Below are 25305 nucleotides of genomic sequence, written 5' to 3' on the forward strand. Positions count from 1 at the left end.
TGAGCTTTATCAAATTACAAATTTCTGCTCTTTCCAAGACACTGTTAAGAACATAAAACATACAGATTGTCAGAAAACACTTGAAATACATATATCCGGCATAGTACTGGCCTCCAGAATGTATAAAAAATGCCTATGACTCAAAAAAATAAGACAAATGACCCAATAAAAAATGGTAGACACTAGGAGACAAAACTAGATGGCTATAGATCTGGTGATGACTTTTTAGATTTAACACCAAGGGCAAGATCCATGAAAGAAAGAACTGATAAGTTGAACTTCTTTAAAATCAAAAACGTCTGCTCTGTGGAAGACACAGTCAAGAGAAAGAGAAGACAAGACACAGACTGGGAGAAAACAATTTGCAAAATATGAATCTGATCAAAGATTGTTATCCAAAATATACAAAGAACTCTTAAAACTCAACAATAAGAAAACAGACAACTTGATTTTTAAAATGGGCCAAAGATTTTTAACAGACACGCATCAGAGAAGATACACAGATGGCAAATAAGCATATGAAAAGATGCTCCACATTGTATGTCATCAGGGAAATGCAAGTTAAAACAATGAGATACAACTACACACCTATTAGAATGGCCAAAATCCAAAACACTGACAACATCAAATGCTGGTGAGGATGTGGAGAAACAGGAACTCTCATGATTGCTCGTGGGAATGCAAAATAGTGCAGCCACTTTGGAAGACAGTTCAGCAGTTTCCTACAAAACTAAATGCACTCTTACCTTATGACCCAGTAATCATGCTCCTTGGTATTTATCCAAAGGAGGTGAAAATGTATGTCCTCACAAAACGCATAGCATATTTATTCATAATTGCCAAAACCACCAAGATGTCCTTCAGTAGGTGAATAAATAAACTTTGGTATATCCAGACAATGGAATTTTACTCACTGTAAAAAGAAATGAACTATTAAGTGATGAAAACACATGGAAGAAATGTTAAGTGCATATTACTAAGTAAAAGCAGCCAGCCTGAAAAGGGAACATACTGTATGATTCCAACTATATGATGTTCCAGAAAAAGCAAAATTGTAGGGACAGTAAAAAGTTCAGTGGTCCCAAGGGTTGGGGTTGGGGGGCGAATCAGGAAACAGCTGACCCAGAGAACAGAGAGGATTTTTAGGGCAGGGAAAATACTCAGTGTGATACTATAATGTGGATACATGTCATTGTACTTTTGTCCAAAACCACAGAACATACAACAACAGGAGTGAACCCTGATGTAAACCATGGACTTTGGGTAATAATGACATGTCAATGTAGGGTCATGGATTGTAATGTCCCTACTCTGGTAGGGGTTGTTGATAACAGGGGAGGCTATGCATGGGTGGGGGCAGGGGACACACGGGAAATCTCTGTACTTTCCTCTCAATTTTGCTGTGAAATTAAAACTGCTCTTAGCGGGGAGGGTATTGCTCAAATGGTAGAGTGCATGCTAAGCACTCATGCTACCATGAGGTCCTGTTTTTGTTTTCTTTTATTTGTTTGTTTGTTTAGTAGAGGGACTAGGGACTGAACCCAAGACCTCGTGCATGCTAAGCAGGTGCTCTACCACTGAGCTGTGCCCTCCCTGCATGCATGAGGTCCTGGATTCAATCCCCAGTACTTTCTCTAAGAATAAATAAATAACTAAACCTAATTACCTCCCCCTACAAAAAAAACTGCTCTTAAAAAAAAACCTTTTCAAAAAAATAGTGGACAAAAGCTTCGAACAGATTCTTCACAAAAGAAGATATGTGGATGGTCATATTACCACACGAAAGGATGCTCAACATTATCAGCCATCAGGGAAATACCCCAATTAAAGCAGGAGATGCCACTGCACACTCAGCAATATGTCGAACTTTTTTTGTTTGTTTGTGTTGTCTTATTTTTGTTTGGAGGGGGGAGGTAATTAGGTTTTTTTTTTAATGGAGGTACCAGGGATTGAACCCAGGACTTTATGCATGCTAAGCACGTGCTCTACCACTGAGCTATATCCTTCCTCCGACACTCAGCAAAATGTCCAAATGAAAAAGACTGACAGTGCTGAGTGCTGATGGGGATTTAGAGCATCTGGAACACTCATCCATTGCTAGTGGGAATGTAAAACTTTTCCAAGGTATGATCACTTTGGAAAAGTTTCTTCTAAGTTAAACATCCATTCATTATTAAACTCAGTAATTCATTTACTCAAAAGAAATGAAAGTGTACGTCTACACAACTTGTAGGGGAATGTTCATAGCAGTTTTATTCATAATGGCCAACAATCAGAAGCAGCCCAAATGTCCACCAACAGGGAAATGGGTTAACAAATTATGGTATATCCATATGGCAGAATACTACTCAACCACATAAAGGAACATTTGCTAATACACGCAGCAACATGCATGACTCTCAAAACCTTTATCAGGAGCAAAGCCAGACAGAAATGCACACATATGGTGTGGAATCATATCACATTCTGAACCTACAATGATAGAAAGTAGGTCCACACACGGTTGCCTGGGGCCTGGGGTGGGGTGGGATACTGATTGCAAAGGGGCACAAGGGGACTGTAGGGACAATGTGAATGTTCTACCTTGACTACGGTGATAGCTCCTGGGTATGGACACCTGTCAAACTCATCAAATAAATGTACGGTTGGTTACTCTGGATATATTTTATTATATGTAAACTACACCTCAATCAAGTTGATTTTTAAAAATCAATTCCTCGGAAAATCTTTCCCTGACCACGCCCCTCTCCAACAACCCCTGGTCTATACACTCTTTGCAACCTGTATTTTCTTCCACTGCATATCTCCAAGTTGGCCATGATGTTGTTTATTGGTTTCCTGTCAATGGCCTCTAGACAAGTCCCAGACCCCATCTCTCTAGGTCACCCCGAGGGCTCAGCACCCCGCCTGCACAGAGCAGGTGCTCAGTGAGCACTCAGGAAACAAGGGGATGCCGGAGCTGGTGAGTGGAGGCCAGAGAGAGGAGCAGCTGGTTGGGCCCAGCCACACCCTCGGGCTAGAGCTCTGTGGACTGGACGACCTCCGGGCCCCTCCACATGGGGCTCTGGCTCCACCCGGGGAAGTTGAGTCTGTACAATTCCTCAGAGATCTCCAGGAAGGTCTTGCCTTTGGTCTCCGGGAGGAAGAAGAAAGTATAGACGGCCGCACAGACACAGACACAGAGGAAAGGCACGTAGAGGAAGTGGGACAGGCCCTCCTGTGGGTTCAGAGAGACCCGAGACCTGGTGCGGCCCATTCAGCCCCAGGCAGGTCCGGATGAGGGACCTGACCCTCTCCGTTCAGATAAGCCCCATCCCTTCTGGTCTCAGACTCCCTGGATGGAGCCCCTCCCCTTCCTCCCTCATGGGACCACCCCTCCCACCTCCCCACACCACCCTACCCTTTCTCAAGCTGACAGGGCCAGGGGATGGGAGGGGGCACCTACCATGATGAAGGGGAATCCCAGCCCGACCAGGAAGAGCATGGTCCACATGAGCACTCCGCAAACCATGTAGGCAGCAGGCCTGGCCGTCTGGTCAAAGAGCTCGGTGGCCAGGATCCCGGTCACTCCGGCTGGAAGGAGGAGTGGGGATGGGGACAGAGGCCTGCCAGCTAGGGCTTCCAGGCCTGCCTTCCCACCACCTGGCCCCAGACAGGAAAGTGGGGCCTCTCGGGGGCGCTCCTCCTGCGCCCGTTCTCTCCCCAAAGCCTGTAAAGTTGAGTGGGGCAGGGGCGCAAGCTGGTGCATTCACACCCGCCCAGCCTTCGCCCAGACAGCCTGCGCCTTCCGCAAGGCCCAAAGCCTGGAGCCCTTGGGCCCACTCACCGGGGCCGATGCCAAAGCTGAGGATGAAGGCGAAGATGCAGGACATGGCCAGGTAGGGCATCCAGGGGAAGGAGCTCTGCGGCAGAGGAGGGGCGCTGAGGGGAGATGGGGGGCCGCACACACTGCCGCCCAGCTCACATCCCCGCCCAGGTACCTGCAGGCACAGGGCTGCCGTGAAGACGCTCCCCCAGCAGGTCATCAGGCAGTAGCCCCCCATCAGCAGCACCCGCCGGCCCACTCTCTCGATGACCACACACTGCAAAGGAAAGGAGCCCAACCTGACTGACCTGCACGGGCCACGGTCCCTGGGTCCGGGGACAGGCAGTGGGGAGGGGCCCCAAGAGGAAGCTGGGGTGGGGGTGGGTGGCCAGGAGCAGTTTACTGCTTCAGGGGATTAAGATATGAATTTTCCAGAGGACCTCGGTCACTCAACTTCAGTTTCCCCATCTCAAGATGGTGGTGTGAGTGCCCGGCAAACAGTAGGTGCTTAATACGTGCTCACTAACTCGCGGCATTTTAACGGAGTGAGCTGAAGTGGAAGTGGCTTAGCACCCCGAGGGTCCGCCGCAGGGCTAGGCGGTGGAGGTCGGGGGCGGTCGGCCCGGAGCCAGACTCACGCTGACCAGCGTCGCCAGCAGCTCGCAGCCCCCGGTCCCGATGACCGCGTACTGGACCTTCTCCGGGGGGATTCGTGCCTGGACGAACATCGCCGACGCGTAGGAGTACACCTGCGGGGGCGGGCGAAGGGCGGCTGCGCGCGGGCTCCCCCACCCTTGGCCCACAGCCCGACACCCCCCACCCCACTCCCTGCCCCCTCCTCTATCTCCCCACCCCCACCCCCTACCCCGGCCGGAGCCGGGAGGGCTCACCGCGTCGTTCCCGCACAGCTCCATGGCCCCGCCCAGCACCACCAGGCTCGCCACCTGCCTCCGCAGCGCGCGGTCCCCGAACAGCTCCCACGGGCGCCGCGCGCGCCGGCCCCCGCAGGCGGCGCGCTCCTGCTCCAGCTCCGCCAGCTCTCCGGCCAGGTCCGCGGGGCCCCGAAGCCGCTGCAGCGCTGGGGAAGGGAGCAGGGGCAGCGGAGGCTGAGTTCCCAGCCCCCGGCCCCTGGCCCCTCTGAGCCTCCCACAGTGAGCTCCCCGCGCCCACCTCCTTTCTCCTTCCAGGGACACCCTTGGTTGGATGGGGGTGCTCTTCCTGGCCCTCTCGTCTCCCAGCATCATGGACCAGAGGGGACTTTAGCAACTCGAGGTTCTGAGGGTACACCACTCAGGACACCACAATTGCGACAGACTGCCACTGGCGTCCCGGTTCTCCACCCCTCCCTGCATCCGTATCTCTTGCTATGGGATTTGGCAATTACTGTCACTAAGGGGGCATGTACACACCTGCCCCGTGGCGCCGTGCTCTGCCTCATGACTCTCTCACCAGGCGTCCTGCCTGTTCGAGCCCAAGCCTTCAGAGTCCTGGATCTTTCTACTTGCTCTTCTGTCATTACTGTAAAAACCTGCGGCAGGGCTAGCCCTCTGGTCCCAGGAAGAAGCAGAAATGGCCCAGCTGGGACATTCCTAAGTCAGCCTATGCCCCGCTGACCCACATAAGCAGAGCCTCCAGCCGGACCCACCCTTCATCAGCCACCCTCGAGAACTCGCAGAGGCTTGAGCTAAGTAATGGCTTCCCTGCTCTGCCCCTGAGATGTGATCGTTAGGCAGCAAGAGAAAACTGGTACCCAGAGTAGGTGCCACCTTAACTCGGGCCTGCGATACACGGTGTTGGTTCCCAGACTAGGCAGAGAATGGGGAGGAGGCTGGAAGAATGATGCTCCTGTGTGCAGGGCAGTAACGGGGAAGAGAAAAAACAGACCTAATGAACTTCTGGACCTGGGAAGAGATCCTGAGTGTCAAAAGCATGAGCTGGCTGCTTTTAGCTAAGTAGTCTAAACTGACTGTAATGCAATCCTAAGCTCAAAAAGACCCTCAGAGGAAACACAATTTAATTAAATATAACTTCTTCCAGAACTTTCTAGGTTAGTTAAAGAAAAAAGAAAAAACAAACCTGTTTCTCATCTCTAGCTTCTCCAACTAGCAAGAGTCCTAAATTAAGTTACAGCGTGAGAACCAAGATTAAATCCAGAACACTGCCAGTAAGCCCCGGACTAAGGGTAAAGACTAAACCAAGGGTAGGGCTTAACGCAGCGCCTCACAGACCCTCATGGCTGGAAAGAGGGGCATCACAGAGGCTTAAGAGTCTTGGTCCAGAGCAGCCCAGCATACTCCCAAATTCCAGTAATTAAGAGAGAAGCATGTCTCAAAAAGAATTATGGATGTGGCTCTTGGCACATAAACCAAATGTTCAGAAAATTCACATCATTTTGGAGAAAGCTGTATTGACAAAAAGCTCTGCCAGTTGAAAAGACACTGAGGTGGTTTGAAATGTGAAGACCAGCTTTCTATATGTACATTTTCCAGTGCCCTCTTCAGGGGTCAAGGAAGGTGATGGAAAATGAAGGATGTCTCCAACGGCAGGACCAAGAAGCTGCGGGAACCAGGACCTGGGAAGGGCCTCCCAGGGGGTGGAGCCAGGGCTTAATGGAGGGTAACTCCCCACCCCAAGGCAGTTTGCCCAGGGGCGCTCAGCATTGCTGTGGGCAGAGGACTGCTCTCTACCTCTTTGCCACCCTTTTTTGGAGAAAAAGGTTCATTCTGGTTACACCAGCCCACTCTCACCAGTGTCTGCTAAGTGTGGGAGGGGCAGAAGACTTGGGTTTTTATTTCCTAGGTCTCTGGATCAAGAAAAGGGACATACAGATTTGACATGATCTTAAGATCCTAGATTACAAGCCCGAGGCCATGATTGCTTGAGACTTTGGGGGCGGGGTTGTTTCCAGGATGACATAAGCATGTTCTGCACAGGGAGGGACATGAATAATAGCAATGGTCACCATGGCAAGCTGGGAAGAATACATTAGTGGGCCCTGGTCTTCACCCCTCCCTAAACCTATACCACTTGCCATGCGAGTGGAGATGCCATGGATTTTCCCATCTCTGGACTTCGGGGTCAATGATGTGACTCTGGCCCCTCACGCTCAACAGTGGGCATGAGGGGCCAAAGGTTTGGAAAGTGCTTGTGCGGCTGGGTTTGCCTTCTCACACCTCTGCCACCATCATAACAACATTCCTGCGCTGGTCCAACGGTACCAAGAGTGGGAGGAGGGGCATGTGCAGCAGAGCTGAACTCCTCCAGCCCAGACCAGCTTCAACTGGCCGACTCCTAGCTGACCCCTGGCACCGTAAGCCAGCCCAGCCAAGATGGGCAGGGACGGGCAGCCAGCCCAGGCAGTACATGAGCTGCAGATGCAGGCAGTGATTGCTGTTTTCAGCCAGAGATTTGGGGGTGCTCCTCGGGCATCACCACTGGAACCACAGCTGACAGAGGACCTCAGCCCAGCCAGCACTGCGCCCTTGAGGCCTTGCTTGGTGTTTCACCCTCTCGCACGTCTGGCTTGGGGGGTGCTTTCTCTGCTCCACCCTGGGTTCCCAGATGGCAGACGCTGAGTCTGTTCCAGCCCAGTGCCCTGGCATTTAGGACAGCCCCTTGATAAATAGTTTCGAAGGGGTGCATAGATGATGAAACTAAGGCACAAAAAGAGGGATAGTTTTGTCCTGAATAAATGAAACCTGAGACCTGAGGACCCACATGCTCTGGCCAGATGTACACCATGGCCAAGGGTGGTCTGGGGCCCGAGGTCAGGGACTCACCTGCCAGGCAAGCCTTGGAGTCTCCACGGTCAATGAGGAGGTAGCGCGGGCTCTCGGGGAGCAGGGGAAGGGAGGCCAGCTGGAGGACCCCAGGCACCAGGCAGCTGGCCAGCAGCAGGGGCCAGGCCTGCGGGCCACCCAGGAGCTCCCTGGGGAGACAGAGGAGAGGCTGAGCCAGACGCCTCCTTGCTGGAGTCCTGCTCCCTACTGCCTGCCCCACTGAGGACAGAGGGTCTGTGTTACTCTGTGCCTCCTCCTAACGGCTCTGGGCCTGGACCCCCCCAGGTGGGGACATGAGAGAGGGCAGGGGCGTGGGCCTACCTCATCCCTCGCAGCTACTCTCCCCAGGGCTCTTCCCAGGGCTCCAGGCTCTGCCCTCACCCCTCTTTCCCGGGATGCTCCCTTTAAAAGCCGAAACCTGCACCCTCTCCTCTGTCCAGACCCATTCTTTGCTCCGCGATCTGGAGAGGCTGGAAGAGGCAGATGCACACGAAGTGCGGCTGACCGATAAGTGTTCTGTGTACCAGCCAGAGGCCCGTGGACGGGGCTTCAATGCCTGAGTACAAGGAAGCAACGCCTTAATCTCCTTGGGAGGTGGGAGAAAAATTTAGGCAAGGAAGGGCTTTTCCTGGACCCCTCTAACCTCTCAGTGCCCGGCGAGGGGCACTTACCTGAGTCCGACCACTTGACCCATCACGATTCCCAGGGCGGTGAAGATGGCTGAGGTCATGGCCACAGCTCCTCGGAGCTCCTTGGGAGCACTCTCCCCCAGGTACATGGGCTGGACGTTCATGCTTACACCTGGACGCATGTGCAACAGATGGTCAGCCACAGGCCTGCTTCTCCCGGCACCTCCTCAGTGCCACCTGCCCCTCCCCTATGGGATCCCAGCATGAGTGCTACTCCCTCAGTCCCTACACTTGGAAGGGTTCCTCTCCAGCTGCTGGAGGGCCAGCAGGATGCCAGTCCACCCCCAGGACTTCTGAGAGAGAAGTCCTCAGATCGGCTCCCACCCCACAGTTCCAGCATTTTCTAGCCCCGGTCACGGTCAGTGGAAGGAATGTGGGGGGCTCTGAGGGAGTGGATGCTCCCCAGCTGTCCCGGCTCTCACCTCTCACCTCAACTATCCCTGGAGGGTCCCCCCTCATCCCAGCTTCCCCAGGGAGGCTTCTGGCACCCAGGCAGCCAGTGGGAAAACAGCTGGACAGTACCTCCCACCGCCCACCCCAGATGCTGACACCTAGCAAGAAAGTGGGAGGCCATTGTATTGGGGCGTCTTCCAGCTGGGAACACGGCAGGCGGGGTGTGCGGCTCCATCCCCTCCCTGGCCTGGGGTCCGGAAACAACCCTCAACAAGGTCCTGCCTCTCTCCAAGCACCGGGTGGGGGCAGCCAGGAGGAAGGTGGGTAAGCTGATGGCCCCAGACTCTTGGAGGTACCCCTGTTCTTCCTACAAACACTTAGGGAGGGATCCCTTCTGTGCTCGGACTCCAGGCACAAAGATAAAGTCTGACCCGGTCCCCTTTCCCTGGAGTGTGGGCTGTACCCACTTTAAGTGTCTATTAAAATGCACCATATTTAATCATTCTGCAAAAAAAAAAAAAAAAAAGGTGGGCACGGATGGAAAAGAAATCAATGAACAAAGAGGATAAAGGAAGGAATGAAGGGAGTAGAGGGAACGCATGAAGAAGAGGAACAGGGAGGCAGGAGGAGACACCCCCGCCCAGTACCTGCGCTGACTCCCACCAGCAGCCTTCCCAGCATGACCATCTCAAAGGACCCGGCCCTGCGGCTGAAGCCAAACAGGGTCGCTGCGGCCACCACAAAGATGTTATTCACCAGCAGGGACTTCTTCCTTGGGGAAGCCGAACACAAGGAGAGAGGCTTGGTTCAGTCCCAAGGGGACCCTGGGGATCGGGGGGCCCTGATCAGACCTGTGTGTGCGCAGGGACGGCATCAGTAGTTTAAGCCACATGGACAGAAATGACACTGGCCACTGTACTTAGGGTCACTCGTGGGATGCCCCGAGGGGCATACTCCTTCCTGATGGGACAGATGGCAAATCAAGGAGGGGGCGCAGGGAACAGCAGCTGTGGGCTCCAGACACTGGGCTTGGAGGTGCTGTCCGGCAGGCCACTCAGGAGAGCTCACAGTAGATCATACGGCTGGCTGTAGCCACAGGGAACCGAGCCAGAGCAGGACACGGCCCTGCCCCCATCAACAGATGAGCCAACGCTCAGACCACCTGTGTCTGGAGGACGGCGGATGACAGTTGACCGTAACAAACGCGATCCGGCGGTAACTCCCACGGTGCCTAATAAGCCATATATGGCTTCTTCACTGGTATAAATTAACAAAGGACTTTGATTGTGGCTATTTCTCTGGCGAATGCATTTTGCTGGATTTCAGGACACAGACAACACCAGAAACATGTAGCTTCCACGGGCAAGTCAGTACTGCACCGATACCAACCTCCCTAAGGGGATGCCTGCTCTCCAGCTCAGGGCCACCCCCATCTGCTCCACCAGGAGCCACCCATCCCTCAGGCATCCCTCTGGCCCACTACTTTGATACTTTATGCTGAAAGGACACTCGATGCCTCGGTAACGTGCCACTGGAGGCAGCCTGTTCCACCCTGAGTGTTGTGATCCCACACTTCCACCGGGTGATTTGCAAACCTGGAAGTTTTGATGGAGTATTCTCTAGGGGGTCTAAACCTACTGTGGGATGCTCTGCTCCTCGACCGTCTAGACCTGGGAGACTAAGGTGCTCCAAGTGCCCAGGTGGCTGCCTCCAAGGAGAATTACAGTGCAAGACCAAAGTTTCTGAGCAAAGCCACCACTTCAGCGAGTTACTCTCCTCTTAATCAGAAACAACTCCTGGCTTCTCACTAGGCCCAGGAGGAGAATCCACACCAGAATTGGGTGTTTGGCTGTTGTTTTAGCCAACTGAGTCCTGATTTTCTGTCACTAGAAGTTGAGACATCCTAACAGATACTCCTGTTAAATACACCAGCGTGATACCTGTGCAATTCTGCATCCAACAAAGGAGGTTCCATCAGTGAAAGAGGAAGGACAGGTGCCCATGGAACTCAGTGTTGCGTTAGGAACCCCATCATCCAGAAGCAGATGGCCTCCAGGTGTGACATCAGTCACTGCTCCCACTCAAGCATGAAGACTGGGGTCACCCCAATGGGCAAAGAGCCTCAGTCAGTGGACATGCTGACCCAAGACAAGAGCAGAAAACCAGAGGATGGAAGTCACCAGCGACAGCATGACCAGTCCAACACCAAGGAGCAGCTCCTCTACCTGTGTTTCCATGCTTTGGGTCATATGCTTTAAACAAAAGTCACCGTGAGTTTCCTCTTCCTCGATTAGTTTTTTCCCTACTCTTTCTCCTTTTTCCCTCCTCCCAGGTGTCTTGAGGGCAGTTAAATTTACCATTAAATGTGTAGATTGCAGAATATCAAGAGGTTCGCCGCAGGGCGGGCAGAGTGGTCATCACTCAGAATCCCTGAGCTTGGGAAGAACACGTGTTGTGTTGGCCCTGGCGGCTGTGCCCTGAGTGATCTCAGGAAGAGGGAAATGCACATCCGGCAGGTGGCCGAGTAACATTAGGAGGGGCACGTAGGGAACCAAATACATGGGAGAAAGGTGTCCACACATGCTGGGTAGCCAGCCGAGGGGTGGCCCATGGGAGCCGTTAGTTTTTCCGCCCCGCTTCCCTTCGCCCCTGCTGGGTCACAGCTGCAGGCAAGTGACCCAAGGTGGTTCCAGAGCAACCCGTCTTCCTGGATTCCGAGCTCAGTGAAGATGCTGGCGGCGGGATGTGGTTGGAGTCGATGCCCTGAAGGCGGCCTCCCAGGAGGAAAGGCCATGCTGGGGCAGGCAGTTGGGATCCTCGCAGCACCTTGGACCTGCCCCTCTCAGGCCTGCTTTCCAGTACTTCCTTCCCTCCCGTGAGCAGCCCAGCATCCTTTGCATTACCCCAATTTTTCACACAATTGGTCAGGGTCTGCCTGTCCTGTTTGGGACCCCAGAACTGTGTCAGTTGGCTTCCAACAGGGAAATCGAGGAGGAAACGCTTGTTCCCAGTAAGACCACACGTGTTGGCAGCCATGGATCCAGAAAGCAGGGGTCCTCCCTCCCACACAGCGTGGGACTCTTCCCTCTGCCACCTCCACGAGGAGACATGACACTGCAGGCAGGGCAGGAGGCTGGGTGGGGACCTGCCGGGCACCCTGCCCGCATCCCTCAGCTTGCAGCCTGGGGTGGCATCATTAACGGGCTTTCCAGGGGTACACGGGAGGCACTTACCTTCCAAGTGTGATGGCCAGGGGCCCAGCAAGCAATGCTCCAAGGAGGCCCCCCAGCGGGTACAGAGACACGATGAGGGACCACACCAGCAGGACCAGGTGGTCAGGCAGTGGCCGGCCGGTGCGCATCTGCCACGTCTCATTGGTGAATTCCTGAATGTACTGGGGACAGAGAGGCCAGTCACCCCTGGGTTAGGGGTCCCCATGAAAGGCCTTCTCCCCCCAGGCCCTGCCTCTGTGCAGGAGGCAGTCTCCTGAGCAACCCTACTCCCCATGGTGGGACTGAACTCGCCCGAGCACCTGGCACATGAAAGCACCATGCCCGTGTCTTTCAAACACAGTGTCTCCTGGAGCTTAGCACTGGTCAGTCTCTATTTGCCCCTCTGAGTCCACTCTCAGCCCCATCCCCCTGCTTTTGGCCTGGGCCACATCAGAGGAGGCAGGAGGGCTGTGTGTCCCCAGGGCACCCTTCCTGGGAGGTTGCCTCAGGCCATCTACAAAGCCTGACCAAACATCACTGCTCCACTCAAAGAGGTGAAAACCACATGGCCTTATCCATCTGGTTTCAATGACTGCTCCTTCCATGTGTCCCTTGGGGGGTAGAGGTGGCACACTAAATCTGCATGACCGCACTCCCACTGGCCTGTGTGTCCTCGACATCCCACACATCCTTTGAAAATAGTCCTTTGTGGTATCTAAACCAAGTGACTTTTCTGGAGTGTGCAGCATGTTTCCTGGGTACCCCAATGGTGACAAGCCCTGGGAAGTGTTCTGTTAGATACACGTTCTCTGTTCATTGTTAAGACTGGGAATCAGGCCCACAACTTGCCCTCAGCCACAGGTCAGGGCTGCAGCCACATGGTCTGGACACCCAGAGCCCCATCCCCCAGAGCTGCTGCTCCAGGTCAGTGAACAGAGGCTACGTGGTTAGGGATGGCTGCACTCAGGAAGACCCAGATACCCTTCCCTTGGTCAGAGATGAATGTCAGTGTCAGCCCTCTCCTGCCCGGGCCAGCCCCTCTCCTTCCCAGGCCAACTCCGGGTATTAGCTGTTAGCCTGGTACCCGCCAGGTCCCTCTGGGGGAAGGACCTGTCCGGGGAGCTGGGACCAGAGCCAGCCTCCCCTGACCCTGGCTGCAAATCCTCAAGGGTGACTATTCAAGGGGTTAAAGAGAGCCTGTGAGGCCAAGAAAGTCCCATTTTTAGGGGCTCGTGGTGGTCCAGGGGATTCCGCTGCTGACAGATCCCTCTCAGTTTGCACTGTCAGTGTGCACTGAGGTGGACACTCACACTCTTACTGATTAAACAAATGAACAAATGCAGCGAGCCCAGACCTCCCTTTCTAAACCCTCCATTTCATCCTTTCTTCAAGGGACCGGGCTGCTATAGTTGTTTCTGCCCAGGATGTGCACCCATCCCCAGCTTCCACCATGTGCTAACATACCTCCCTTGGAGGGAGGTTCTTTCCCACTGTCAATCACAGCCCCTATGCAGTTGGTCACCTGACCCAGACCTGGCCAATAGGAGTGCTTCACTTTCCTGACCACGTGATTGGCCAAATGGGCATGTGATCCAAACGAGCCAATCAGAGCCTTCCCCAGCCTTTGTGCTGGAACTACCAGGGAGGACTTTTGTCTGGGGCTTCCCAGTCTAGGACAGTCTGAGTCTGGTGACAGCTGCTATTCTGTCCTGGGTGAAGGATGAGGCCCCACAGGATCAGGTGAGCCCCATTTCTGTCCTGGGGCCTGGTTCCTGCAGCCCCACTTCCTTCCCAGCTGTGTGACAGGACACTTGCCCCTTCTTACTTAGGTGAGTTAGAGGTGGCTTCCATCACTGGGGCTGAGAGAGCCATCCTTCCCACAGGGACTCACTGAACATCGGCACAGGCCAGGCCAGCAACAGGTGCTGGGGAGGGAGTGGGGACTCCAGCTGGGGGTTGCGGAAGAAAGGCTTCAGGAAGGTGATGGCCCCTTGAGGGGCTCCTGCAGGTGGGACAGAGAGGGCTTCCCAGCAGAAGAAGCCTTCAAGAAAGGGCTGGACGTATTTGAGGAACTGCATTTAACCTGCTTTGGTAGCAAAGTTGGGGGAATGAAGGTGGGAGATAGGTGGACAGGTTCTAATCCCAGGAGGCCTTGGACTTCAGGTGGATGAGTCTGTCCTAGTCCTTTAGGCACTGGGGAACCACAGAATGTTTCTGGGTAGGGGAGTGACTTGATCAAACTTGAGAAGATCTGGAAGGGGAGAAGCTGAAGGCAGGGTGGCCAGTGAGGAGCCTGAGCCAGAGATCCAGGCAGGAGAGATGGGGTCTGAACTGGGATCGTGGAAGAGATGAGAGGAGAAATGGCTAGAAGGCAGAAGTAGTTAGGAAGGACTTGGTATCAGAGAGAGGGAGGGCAGAGTCAGGGTGGACCCCCAGTAACTGGGAGATGGTGGAATCATCTGCTGATATCAGGGACCCAGGAGGATGTGTGAGTTTCAGGGGAGGTTGCAGAGTTGGGTTTGAACCCGCAGGACCTGTGGGACATCCCAGTAGAGGTGGATGCGTGGGAGAAAGCGCCACCAAGTGGATGCTGGCCTGAAGATCAGCTGTTGGCCCTTACTCAGCACCCACTGGGATGGTGACGGTGGGCACGGAGGGTACATACCAAGGTCGGGGCATTGATGATGGAGAGGTTGTAGCCAAACTGGAAAGTCCCACCAATGCCAGCTGCACAGATGGTCAAGAGTAGGACCCAGCCCTGAAACTGAGGAGAGAGGAGAGGACACAGAGTGACCAACGACAGCCTCCACCTCCCTCCCGGGGTTGGAACTAACCAATCACAGCATTGCAATCTGTCTGAACCAGGCAGTGATGTCTCCACTTTGCAGATGAAGAAACCGAGGCAGAGGGGAGAGGAGTTGCCTGGATCACACGGCTGGCAGGTGGCAGAGGCACCCCAGCCTTCTGCTCTGAGTCCAGGATCCCGCTGCCCCCTCACCCCGACCCCACCCCTGGCAGCATTGTCCGGAGATGGGCAGCCGTTCCCGGCCCTCCTTGATGGGCTGGCCCCGGGCATGCTTGCTATGGCTTGGGGGACAACGCTCCAAGCTGGAGTCCCAGGGGAGTGAAGCTGTGCCTTTAGCAGGACAGGAGCCCCTGAGCCCCAATAACTCGCTTCAGCGAAACTGTCTCCAACAGAGTGGCTGGGCCTCTGGCTCTGCCCTCCTAGCTTGTTCTGCAGCGAGGCTAAGAAATGGGGCCACACAGAGCTACACATGTGGGGACTTGGGGGCATATGGACGAGCAGAGATCAGCCTGGCTCCTGGGCTTTGTCTTTTTGGAATCACTTTCTCGCTGGCCCTGGGGATGATAATGTCCCTCCAGGCTGGGGGACAGCCAAGGTATGCATGCACCACACACACCTGGTACAAACATGGGCAGCTTTTCATCCCCCTGCGACACCCTTAGAGCTGGAGGGAGAACACCCCAAGGTACACTGCCATGAGGACTCAGCACCCCGATACCCCGTCATTAGGTTGGCATTTTTTTTAGGGATTCACAATCTTATTTCTGGGGAAGGTATAGCTCAAGTGGTAGAGCACATCCTTAGCATGCGTGAGGTCCTGGGTTCAGTCCCCAGTACCTCCATTAAAATAAACAGAAAACAAACTAATGGTCACAATCTTATTTCTATTTTTTCTCTTATACTTTTCTTTAAAAATTCAGTATGTGCTGAAAGCTGAAAGCTCTCCGCTCTCCCAAAGAGCAGTTCCCAGCAATGAACTGCTTCCCTCAGATATTCTCCTAGATAGTCGCCAAGTGGTTAACCATACAAAAATAAAATCGCTGATCTTTCCCCAGTAAATTGATACCACCATTTTCTTGTTCTGGCAAAGGGTCCCCCAAAGATGAAGTCCTGGTTCATGTTTATATTTTTTAAAAAATACTTAAAATACACATTTCATGGCACAAGGATGTTTGGCTAAGGCCTTTCTGAAGAATTTCCAGGACCTCAGAGCTACTTACTGATCCATCAAATACTAAGTGCCCGTCCCAGCCAGGAACTGAGCTGGGGGGTAGACACAGCTGGAAAAGACAGATCTGCTTCCAGAACATAGTGAGAAACTGGACTGGGAGTCGGGGTGGGCAGGGGGGTGGAGGAAGAGGCGTTGAGGGCAGGATCCTGCCAAAGGGTCTGCAGGCTGGTCCATGACTGGCACCCTGGCTGCTCACAGTCCCTACAAGGTCTAAGTACCTTCCTTCCAAGCCTGAAGCCATAGGGGGAAGGCAGGTCAGAATCCAGGAGTCCCTTCTCACTGGAGTCACGTGGACACTCCATGCGGGCTGCGTGGAGGGCAGAGTTCCACTGAGACAGCAGATCTGCAGGAAGCCACAAGTCACGCAGTGCCTGATGTGAACTGAGCCCATGTGGCCAAGGTGCTGGCAGGTCTCCAGGACAGCATAAATCACCTACTTCCGTGAGACTGAGGTTGTCTCCTCCTGTGACTGGTCATGGAAAGTGTTCAGACATAAGCTGTGCTGGTGATTCAGCCTCCCTACCATGGGCAATAAACCTGCAGTTCTAGGTGCTGGGGATAAAGCGATGAACAAAAGATGAAATCCGTGACGTCATGGAACTTCCCTTCCAGTGGGGGAAGATAGGCAGCAGCGAAATGAACAAGGAAGATATATGTCGGGGGGGTGGGGGGCGCGACAGAGACAAAGCAGGGAGAGGTGAGAGGGAGAGTCTGGAGAGGGTGGTCAGGGAGTAAGCACTGAGAAGGGGCCATCGCACGAAGACTTGAAGGAGGTGAGGGAATGCGCCATGCAGGCATCTGAAGGAAATCCGTGCAGGCTGGCGGGAGAACCCAGAGATGGGGAGATGCGCGGGTCTGGGCGAGCTCTTCCGGCTGCCCCACATCCTAGGTGACGCTGGACGTCAGGGAGCCTGGTGAAGGCGATGAAAGTTGGGGAGAGGAGTGAAGGTGGGAAACAGACCCAGGACAGGATGAGGCGGGGAGGACCGCAGTGCCCAAGGGCTGCTGCCCCTGAGGGCGTGCCCAGACCGCACGAGGACCTGAGGGCCCAGGCATCGCGAGGGACGCTAGCCTGGGACGCGGCCGTTCCGCCAGTCCTGCACGCTGATACCCCACGCAACCTTGCACTCGCCCCAGCCCATCCCTGAGCGTGAACCCCTGCTCAAGCTCGTCTGGGCCCGGCACCTAGCTCCATTGTGCAAACAAGCACCAGATACTTCCGTACCCTGGACGCTTTCGTTGAGCCCTCCAGAGTGCACTCAAGCCCGCAATCCCTCATCTGAGAAGCCGGGGCCGGCGGAATTCAAACCTTCGCCAAGCGCGGATCGGAGGGTAAGGGGAGGCGCATGCGCGGTGGGGCGATAGCGAGGCGTAAACCCGTCTCGAGGCGGAGGCGGACGCACGCGCAGTGGGTGTTGAGGGCGGTTTGACGAGATGAAGGTTCGCGCACGGCGCGTGGTGCCCAGAGCGTGCGGCCGAGACGCCTGCGCAGGGTGGGGCGGTGGGGGGGTCCCGCGAGCCCGTCACCTGGGTCCGAGGCTGTAACTGCGGCTCCTGTTCATCCTCCGTCCCTTCCTATCCTCAGCTGTGAAGGTGAAAGGCCACTGACTCCTTACTCGGCCGAGCCTGGGGCCTATTTCTGCAGACCGGGAGTTCTGGCCCCAGGTCACCCCGGCCATCCCCCAGCATCCACACCCGCAGGTCTCGGCCGGTAGCTCTAATCACCGCGCTCCAGCCTTGCCTGAAATCCCGGCCCTGGCCCCTCGTCCCCACGTCCCCTCCCCCGCTGCCGCCTCAGAGTGACTCCCTGCTGGTCCCTCCTGCGCCCCGCCCCTCGAACCCCCTACCAGCCCTTCGGCCCGGCCTCCTCTCCCACTCATCTGGCGCCCTTGCCCGCCACCAGGGCCAAGGAGGCCCCTGTCGCCGGGAGGACCCCGTCCCCGAGCACTCTGAGGGCAGAGCCCTTGATTCTGCACAGACATCCCCACTCTCCTCCAGTCCAGGTGTCTCCACCCTTTCCCTGGAGGAGGAACAGTATTAAGAGAGACGAAAGGCAGACCCACCAGTCCCTGGAGTGCTCTCATCTGTCCGTCCTGGCAGAGCCCGTGACTTGGAAAGCAGACAGGAGAACCGGTCTCGGATTGCAGCCGTGGAATCCGTTGCGCGAGAGGGCGGCCCGGCCTATGTGCCAATATTAATCCGGTCCAGTGGCCCCTGTAAGGTGAGGAACCACAGGGCCCAGTGGGCCAGATTAATCTTTTATTTCTCAGGGCTTCCCAGGTCCTGCGTGGAATCCAGGAGTTGGACTAAGGCCAGATGGAAACCAGACTTGCCAAAGATGTTATTTGTGGTCATAGAAACAGATCTGACAGTGACCCTAGGAAGTCACCTGAGCAAAGACTATGGTAGGAGTACATCAGAATGGATACTGCAGTGTCTCTATTGCTCCTGCTTAGTTTTTGCTTTATTTTTGCTGATCTGAACTTTTCAAAGTTTCTTCAAAACACCATGCACTTTTAAGGGAAAATGCAATAAAATATTAGCAGTTGCTAACTTCATGCTTTTCTGCATCTACTGAGATCATGTGATAATACCCGGCTGCCCCACCCCCACCCCACCTTGGTTCTCCCTGAAATGCCGCCTGAACTCTTCGCTGGAGTCTGACCCCCAGTGTGTGGGCTCCCCGGCCATTAATTATTATCCTGAAACAAGGAAGCTTGAGGTTTCTCCTTGGCAAGCATTAGCTGGGAGCTTAACCTTGAGTATGTGAAAGTTAAGGTCGTGAGGGTTTGTAGCTGCCAAGGGGCTGATGGCTAATCCTCTCAACAAACCACACGTGGGTGGCTTCAGGCTCCTTCGCAGAGGAGTCCCTGAGACTCCACGAGGGGCGGGGGCCTACAGCTCTGGTGGGAGTCTGGCCAGGCTGTCAGATCTCTGAGTCCGGTACAGACCCTGCGGGATGGGGCAGCTTGACCAGTTCGCTCCGCTGGAGTCGAGGTAGCGTGAAAAGAACGCCCCTGACTCCTCCTCCCGGATGGGGCTTCCCGCGTGGATTCACACTCACTCTCGGTTTTCCCGGTGAGAAGGTGGAGGTGAGGGCAGGGGAGGTGGGGTGCCGGCCCCACGCCCACTAGCTCTCAAGACCTCCCAGCTGGTGGCCAATGTGGGCGTGACGCCCCTCCATCGCTGTGGGAGCCACGCCCCGCGCTCGGTCCTACACTCTGGGGGCTCTCTGTAGACCGGGAAACTGAGGCCCAGAAAGGGCGGGGAGCGGAAGGTGGGGGACCAGCCCCTGGTACTCAGCAGGAGGCAGGGAGCAGCTTGGCTCGCACCTAAAGGAATAGATACAGCAAAGCTGGCTGGAGGGCTCCACCGGGTCCACACCCCACCGAGCCGCCGTTGCTCCTAGCCGCAAAGAAGCGGCTGGGCCGCCTGGCCGACCCGGGTCTGCCCCAGAAGATGCCTCTGCCGTTACCCGGGCCCACGGATGCCCCCCTCCAGGGATTTGGCCTCCAGACCCACGGGGGATCCATTCAGGCCGCCCCCGCCAGTTTCCAATGATCCGCCCGCGCCGCCGAGACCGGCTGCGGCCGCGAGGGGGCGACAAAGCCCAGGCCTGCGGGAGTTGGGTTGGCGGTCGCTGGACCTCCCGGGGCTGCGCGGTGGCAGGGAAACAGAGGCCCACGTCAGGGGCCCCGCCAGGTGCCAGGCACCCCTGGGCGCCGAGTCCTGGCTGAGCCCAGGCATCCCCTGTTCCACGCACCCCAAGTAATTTTGCTTCCTTTATCCTGCGCACCCAGCCTGCGCGCGGCCAGTTAGGCCATGGCTTTGGGCGGGAGCTGGGAGGCCTGGCATCCAGCCCCTTGCCTCTGCGTCGCTTTGTGCCTCTCCTCTCTGTTCCATGACGGGTGGGACAGAGGTCTGAGCAGTTGCCTAACCCCTAGAGCCAGGGCTCTCCAACAGGGCTCAGCAGGCCTCCATCACTATGAGTGGTGGGTGGGGCCCCACCGCAGATGATCGGGATTCGTGCCTGCCCGGATCAGAGGGCTAAGCTGCTCTGGCCCCACTGCCTCCTCTCTGAGCTCTCAGTTCCCTCGTCTGTCAGCTGTGGTTTTCAGGAAGGACTGCGGGATTGGGGGCAGCCCCCTCCTCCTTGAGGCCTTCCCTGTTCCTCCCACTTGGACTGGCATCTCTACCCAATGCTGGGAGCCTCCAGAGGGCGCACTGGGTGGAGCTCAGGATGCCAGCTGACCTTGGGCACCAGGCTGCCAGGGTGGGCACTGAGTTACCACCAAGCACAGCAGGTCAGCCACAGGACTGGCTGCAGCTGATGCCAATGGGGTCCCTGCAGTTCCAACAATTACTTTCCATCTCCCAGCCTCCGTCTGCTCACCTGTAGAATGGGGACATCATAACAACTGTCCCTGCACTGGACATCCTGTGGACAGGAACCCAGCCCTCTCTTGATCTCCAGACAGACCTTGCCCATGGGGGCTGAACCTTGGGGTGCTTCAGCCCAGCTGGACAGTCCCAGCCTGGGCAGGGGTATGGAGGGCAAGGCCCAGGAGCAGCTCCTGCAGGCTCTGCGCCAAATCTTCCTTCGCTTCCCTTCTCAGAGCTGGCTCCCACCCCAGTTCTGGGTCATTTCCAACATAATGATTCAAAAGAAAGAAAAAATCCCAAGGAACAACCAGCTAAACTGCCCCTCCTGGCCACCCTTTGATATTTGAGGACTGAACAGTCGGGCTGATTGCAGATAGGGGCTTTGAATCCATCTTAATTAGAAGGAAAGAATGTCCTCGTGGTTGGCTGTTCTAAAAATACAGCTGTGCCCACATCTGGAGGGGAAGGGTGGGAGGCAGGGGGTGGGGATGGCGGTTAGACCAGACTCTGAAGCTCTGACGCCTGCATTTTTTGGTCGGGGGGGAGCCCCCTGCCAGCAGGGCCCATGGAGTGGGGAAGGGGAGCATCACAGTGGCTGGTCCCCTGGGACTGGGCCACCTAGTGCAGGTTTGGGGTGGAGCTGAACAGGCAGCTCACCTCCTCCCCACACCCCAGCCCCAGTTTCCCCAGCAGTGCAGAGCGCCTGGTTAACGCACGCTGGTTCCTTCACCAGCTGCTGCCTGACCTGGGCACAGGGGGCCATTTAACTGCAAGCTTGTGACCAGGGAGGGAATTTTTTTCTGAATTTGATATTGAGGGCTATTTGTTAGTTTTTGTGAACTTGTCACTTGTTTTGTTGGTGTCCTCATTCTAAGCAGAGATTCAGTTTCCTACCTAATCTTGCATTTGTAACTGCGTTTGTTTTCTTAAAGAGGCCCCAATACCTCATGCAAGTCAAGGGCATCTGAGGCTGGGAGACCGGCTAGAGCAAAATGTGGGGGCAGGGCTTGTGGTGGTATCTCCAGGGCAACAAGGGTTCCTGTGGCTGGGTGAGCACCTGGCCTGGGGCTCACCCTTCCGGATGTGTGTGAGCAGGGCCTGGGCTGCTTGGCAGAGGTGTCGGTGGTGCAGGCCAGGTGGGACATGGGTAAACCCTGGGCCTTTCCGAGCCTGTCTGTCTGCCTGCTTGGGGTGCTGAGTCACTACTTCTAACCAAGGGTTCCAGGTCCCCGCCAGGCCACAGACCAGAGCTGCCTGCTGATCTGGCCGGCAGGTGACAAGTAGGAAGACCATAAGACAGTGTGCCTCAGGTCCCACCCCCGACCCAGGACCACACAGACCAGATCCCACGTGCATCCCCAGGCATTCAGACCCGCACGGGGCCGCGTAGTCTCCTCACTGTGTCTCCAGGCTCCTGTCTCCGTGAGCTTGTGTCCCCGGCCCTGCCATTTGGCTGACTTTGTCAATCAGGTAATCTTCCAAACACAGCCGCACAGCCACACTGAGCCCAAAAATAGCTGAGGCAGAGGAGGGGGAGTGCCTGCCAGCTGCTCTGAGGCCCTGGGCGCCAGCTGGAGGTGGCTTTGACGTGCGGGGTAGTGGCCACAGCAGGAAGTGGGATTTGAGGAGCATTTGCTGAGGGTGGGCGGTGACAGCCAGGCGTTGAAGGTCAGGCTGGCCTGGTAGCTGGGGCTGGGGCTGGAGAGGAACCATCTCATCCAGCCACAGAGGGTCAGAGACTGAGAAACCAAGGTCCAGGTGGAGAGCCTTGTGCCCCAGCTGCTCAGCAGGAGAGCACTCAAGGGGCAGAGTCGCATGTCAGAGACATCCCAGGAGCCCAGAGGCAGCAGAGAGGTTTTACCTCCAAACCACAGCTGGAGAAGGGCCACAACGTGCATGTACGTGTATGTACGACAAGGAGCTGGGAGGGCTGGGCTGGGGACGCCAGGAGGACTTCCTGGAGGTGGTTCTGTCCCCACCGCACCCCAAACTCCGCCTGTCCCAAACCAGTGGTGGTCTCCATCCCAAACCTGGGCTTCTCCCACATCTCACCCCTCTGCCAAACGCTAAGGGCTGTGCCTTCCACATCCTTGGTCCTTTCACTCCCTTGCTGTCATGTGCCTGCTGCCATCCTCCACTCTGACCACTGCTTCTATTCCTGGCTCCTCTTCCTCCAAAGAGCTGCCATCTGATCCTAACCTTCCCACCAGGCTGAAAACTCCCGAGGCGCTCCACTGCCCTTGGGACAGAGACCACAGCCTACAGGGCCCTGCTCAGCCAGCGTCACATGGCACATGACTCCTCCCCTTGCCGCTGTCCCTCCATGCTACCTCAGGACCTTTGCATGAGCTGTTCTCCTGCAGGGCCTGGCTTATGCCTACTCATCCTCCCCACTGACTGCCTCCTCCCTCTCCATCCCACCCAGAGACCCACAAATTCCTGGAAAGTCGATTCCAATACCAGGCTCAGAGGGCCAGGCCGAGGTCTCTCCCTGTACCGCCGTGGGGTTGGCCCAACACAGCACACCTGGACAGTTTGTTGTGTGCTCCGGCCATGAGCAGCTGCTGCCCAGTGGGTTCCGGATTCAGTGCTAAAAATACCCAGGACCCAGACAGGAAGGGCCGCTGGGGACACAGCTGCTCCTGGGAAGTGCTGGCTGGAGCTGCAGCGAGGCCCACCCACCACGGCTCGGGGGTCCAGGCTCGGGGGTCCATGTGCCGGGAGGGGTTGGGCATTGAGCTCACAGCCTCTGAGAAAAGGCCCTGTGAGGGGTACCACATGTGGGTCAAAGGAAAACCAGTGCCTCCCGCAGTCACCTTGTTTCTGCTTCTTCCCGCTTGTTACCACAGACATGTGCTGCCTTTGGAATAAAATACATTTAAACACTGAGGGTGTGGGGCCCTGTCAAGAGGTAGATGAGCTCTGGTCCCTTCAGGGAGGGCTTCTTGGAGTAGGGAGCATCTCCACCACCCTCCCTCCCTCTCCTTTGAAAAGAACATCTCAGCCAGGAGGGAGGGAAATAAGTGAATGAAGGAGTCAGAGATGCATGCAGTCCTGGAAGAGAGATGCTGAGGCCTGAATAAGGGGTGGCCGTGGTGGAGGTCTGTTAGAGGGGAGGGAAGGACTGGAGAGTTCTGTGGGGCTGGGGAGAGGCAGGGCAGGGATGGCTTCAGGTTTCAGGGTTGTCACTGGTGGCTCATGAGTGTCTCTCCTGGAGTGTGAGGCCTGTGAGAAGGATGGCCGGCTGAGGGCACACAGGAGTGCCATCCTGCCTGTAGGCACTGGGAGAGACTGGACAGGGGATTCAGGGGTTCTCTGGGTGTCCCCAGACCTGAGGACTCCTGGGTTCATTGCTCTGCAGCAGACAGGGGCCCAAGGCAGTGAGGTGGATTGGAGGGCAGGCCCATCGTCACCTTGCCTGGGGACCATGGGCCCTCCTTCTGCCATAGTCCTCAAGAGAGCCCGAGAGAGAGAAGGCAGCCCAGCCAGGAGGTCTAAATAGCCATCACCAACCAGCACGCTCGCCTGCCTGTGTCACCTAGGCCCCTGGGGACACGTGGAGCCCAGGGCTTCTCTCCATATGTAAGTGTCTGGAGGCGGCTGGGGTCGGAAGAGTGGACCTGGTGCCTCCAGAGTGGCCTGTCCTGGGCCTGACACTGGACAGGAAAGCCAGGACTGGTGATGGAGGTCAGCCCCTGGCCCTGCAGTGTCTCCTGCTGGGCCTCAGCCCCGACCTGAGGATACCCCAGGGCTCTGAGAAGGGAGCTCAGCAGGAGAACTCAGCCCTGCTCCCTGGATGCCCCGCCCAGCTGGCTGCCCCCATCCTGGGCTCCAGCCTCCCAGGAATGTGCTTCTCTTCCTGAAAACCAGGCTCCTGCCTTATCAGCCCCATCAGCCCCATGGAAGGGGAGAGACAGACCCCCCCAGCACAATGACAGCCCCTCCCATTGGCCCCAGCTTGACCCTGAGCAGAGGGCCAGGCAGCGCCAGCTGCTAAGGGCCTGGGGGCAGGAAGGCCTCCCCTTCCCCACCAGACAAGAAACCCAACCCCCCTGGCTGGCTCCTTCCAGCCTGGCAAGGGCCGGCACCCACCGTGGTGTCTGAGGCTCTGGGTCTCCGCCCAGTTGGCTGCCATGCTGCCTCCTGGGTGGGATTCACTCTGCTGGGCTCACCTCACCTCAGACGTGACCTCAGCCTGCTTCACTGGAGAACAGAGGTTGTCCGAGGGGCTTCTCGGCCTGCTCCCAACACCCAGCCTCGCAGCACTTTGGTCCAGCTCCTGCTGTAGCAGGCTGACCTCTCTTCACTCCTGAACCAGGCACATATCCCTCTCAGCACTCCCAGCCTCTCCCTCCCCTCCCTCTCCCCCCGAGTGGGGCTCCTTGAGTCACTCCCCAGGGGAACCCCTAGTCTTCGTGGGATCCACCTGAGGTAAATTTCTCAGCCGGTTCTCCCCACTACAGTCTCCTCTGGGGGCTCAGGACCCTGTCTAGGGCTTCCCTCATCAGCTACACTCACATCCAAGGTTGAGTTCCCATTTGGTAAAGGCAGGTCCATCTGGGCACCTTCCTCTCCTTCATGCCTGCCATTATCCAGGGACCTTTGGTGTGGCTGCACCTCTCAGTCTCTTCCAAGGCCATGTCTCCCCAGGCTTCTCACTGCCTCGCTCCTGAAGCCCTTTCCTGGCTCTGCTGCAGCCCCGCCACCCCTGGCTGCCTAGGCCTGGCCTTGCCCCTTCTCCATCCAGCCTTGCCCCTTGGGCATCTTATGCAGGGCCAAACCTGTAAATGTCATTGGTCTGCTGAGGACTGATACCTACATTGGGACCGCCTGCCTGGCCTTTCCTCCAAAACCACATTTGGATTTTTCCAGGCGGATGTCATACGATACCCCAAACTCAGTGAGGTCAGAACAGGACTCTCCCTCTGCCTGCCTTCCCCTCAAGCATTCTCCAGCTCAGTAGAGGACACCGCCTTTCAATCACCCTGTGGCTCAGGCCTGAAAGTC

The 25305-nt window shown here is 56.2% G+C and overlaps 2 protein-coding genes across 25 annotated transcripts in view; one reads left to right on the forward strand and one right to left on the reverse strand.

Moving 5' to 3' along the window:
* Positions 1-21713, reverse strand: SLC2A11 (solute carrier family 2 member 11). Of its 18 annotated transcripts, none has more exons than XM_074356244.1 (15): positions 17979-18522; positions 17443-17500; positions 16353-16384; positions 16134-16258; positions 14544-14642; positions 11900-12060; positions 9314-9438; positions 8256-8385; positions 7585-7733; positions 4696-4883; positions 4444-4554; positions 3981-4082; positions 3827-3902; positions 3446-3573; positions 2228-3217 (listed from the first exon to the last, which is right to left on the reverse strand). In XM_074356244.1, exons 2-15 carry the CDS (start codon positions 17475-17477, stop codon positions 3017-3019), a joined length of 1662 nt encoding a protein of 553 aa, XP_074212345.1. In that variant the 5' UTR covers positions 17478-17500; positions 17979-18522; the 3' UTR covers positions 2228-3016. The 18 variants fall into 18 exon arrangements, with proteins under 18 accessions (XP_074212344.1, XP_074212345.1, XP_074212350.1 ...); XM_074356249.1 differs by having other exon boundaries at positions 16353-16467; positions 17979-18521; XM_074356247.1 differs by having other exon boundaries at positions 16353-16467; positions 17141-17500; positions 17979-18521.
* Positions 18788-25305, forward strand: part of DERL3 (derlin 3) — a 9823-nt gene continuing 3305 nt past the window's right edge. For 4 of the 7 annotated variants that reach the window (XM_074356260.1, XM_074356264.1, XM_074356263.1 and 1 more), the window contains exon 1: positions 18935-18993. In XM_074356260.1, the coding sequence (XP_074212361.1) occupies positions 18950-18993 (44 nt within the window). In that variant the 5' untranslated portion in view covers positions 18935-18949. Of the gene's footprint in view, positions 18913-18934; positions 18994-25305 lie in introns of those variants that run through there. The other 3 variants (XM_074356268.1, XM_074356267.1, XM_074356271.1) reach the window with 3 other exon arrangements.

The sequence above is a fragment of the Camelus bactrianus genome, chromosome 32 (assembly GCF_048773025.1).
Source record: "Camelus bactrianus isolate YW-2024 breed Bactrian camel chromosome 32, ASM4877302v1, whole genome shotgun sequence".
NCBI classification, from domain to species: Eukaryota; Metazoa; Chordata; class Mammalia; order Artiodactyla; family Camelidae; genus Camelus; species Camelus bactrianus.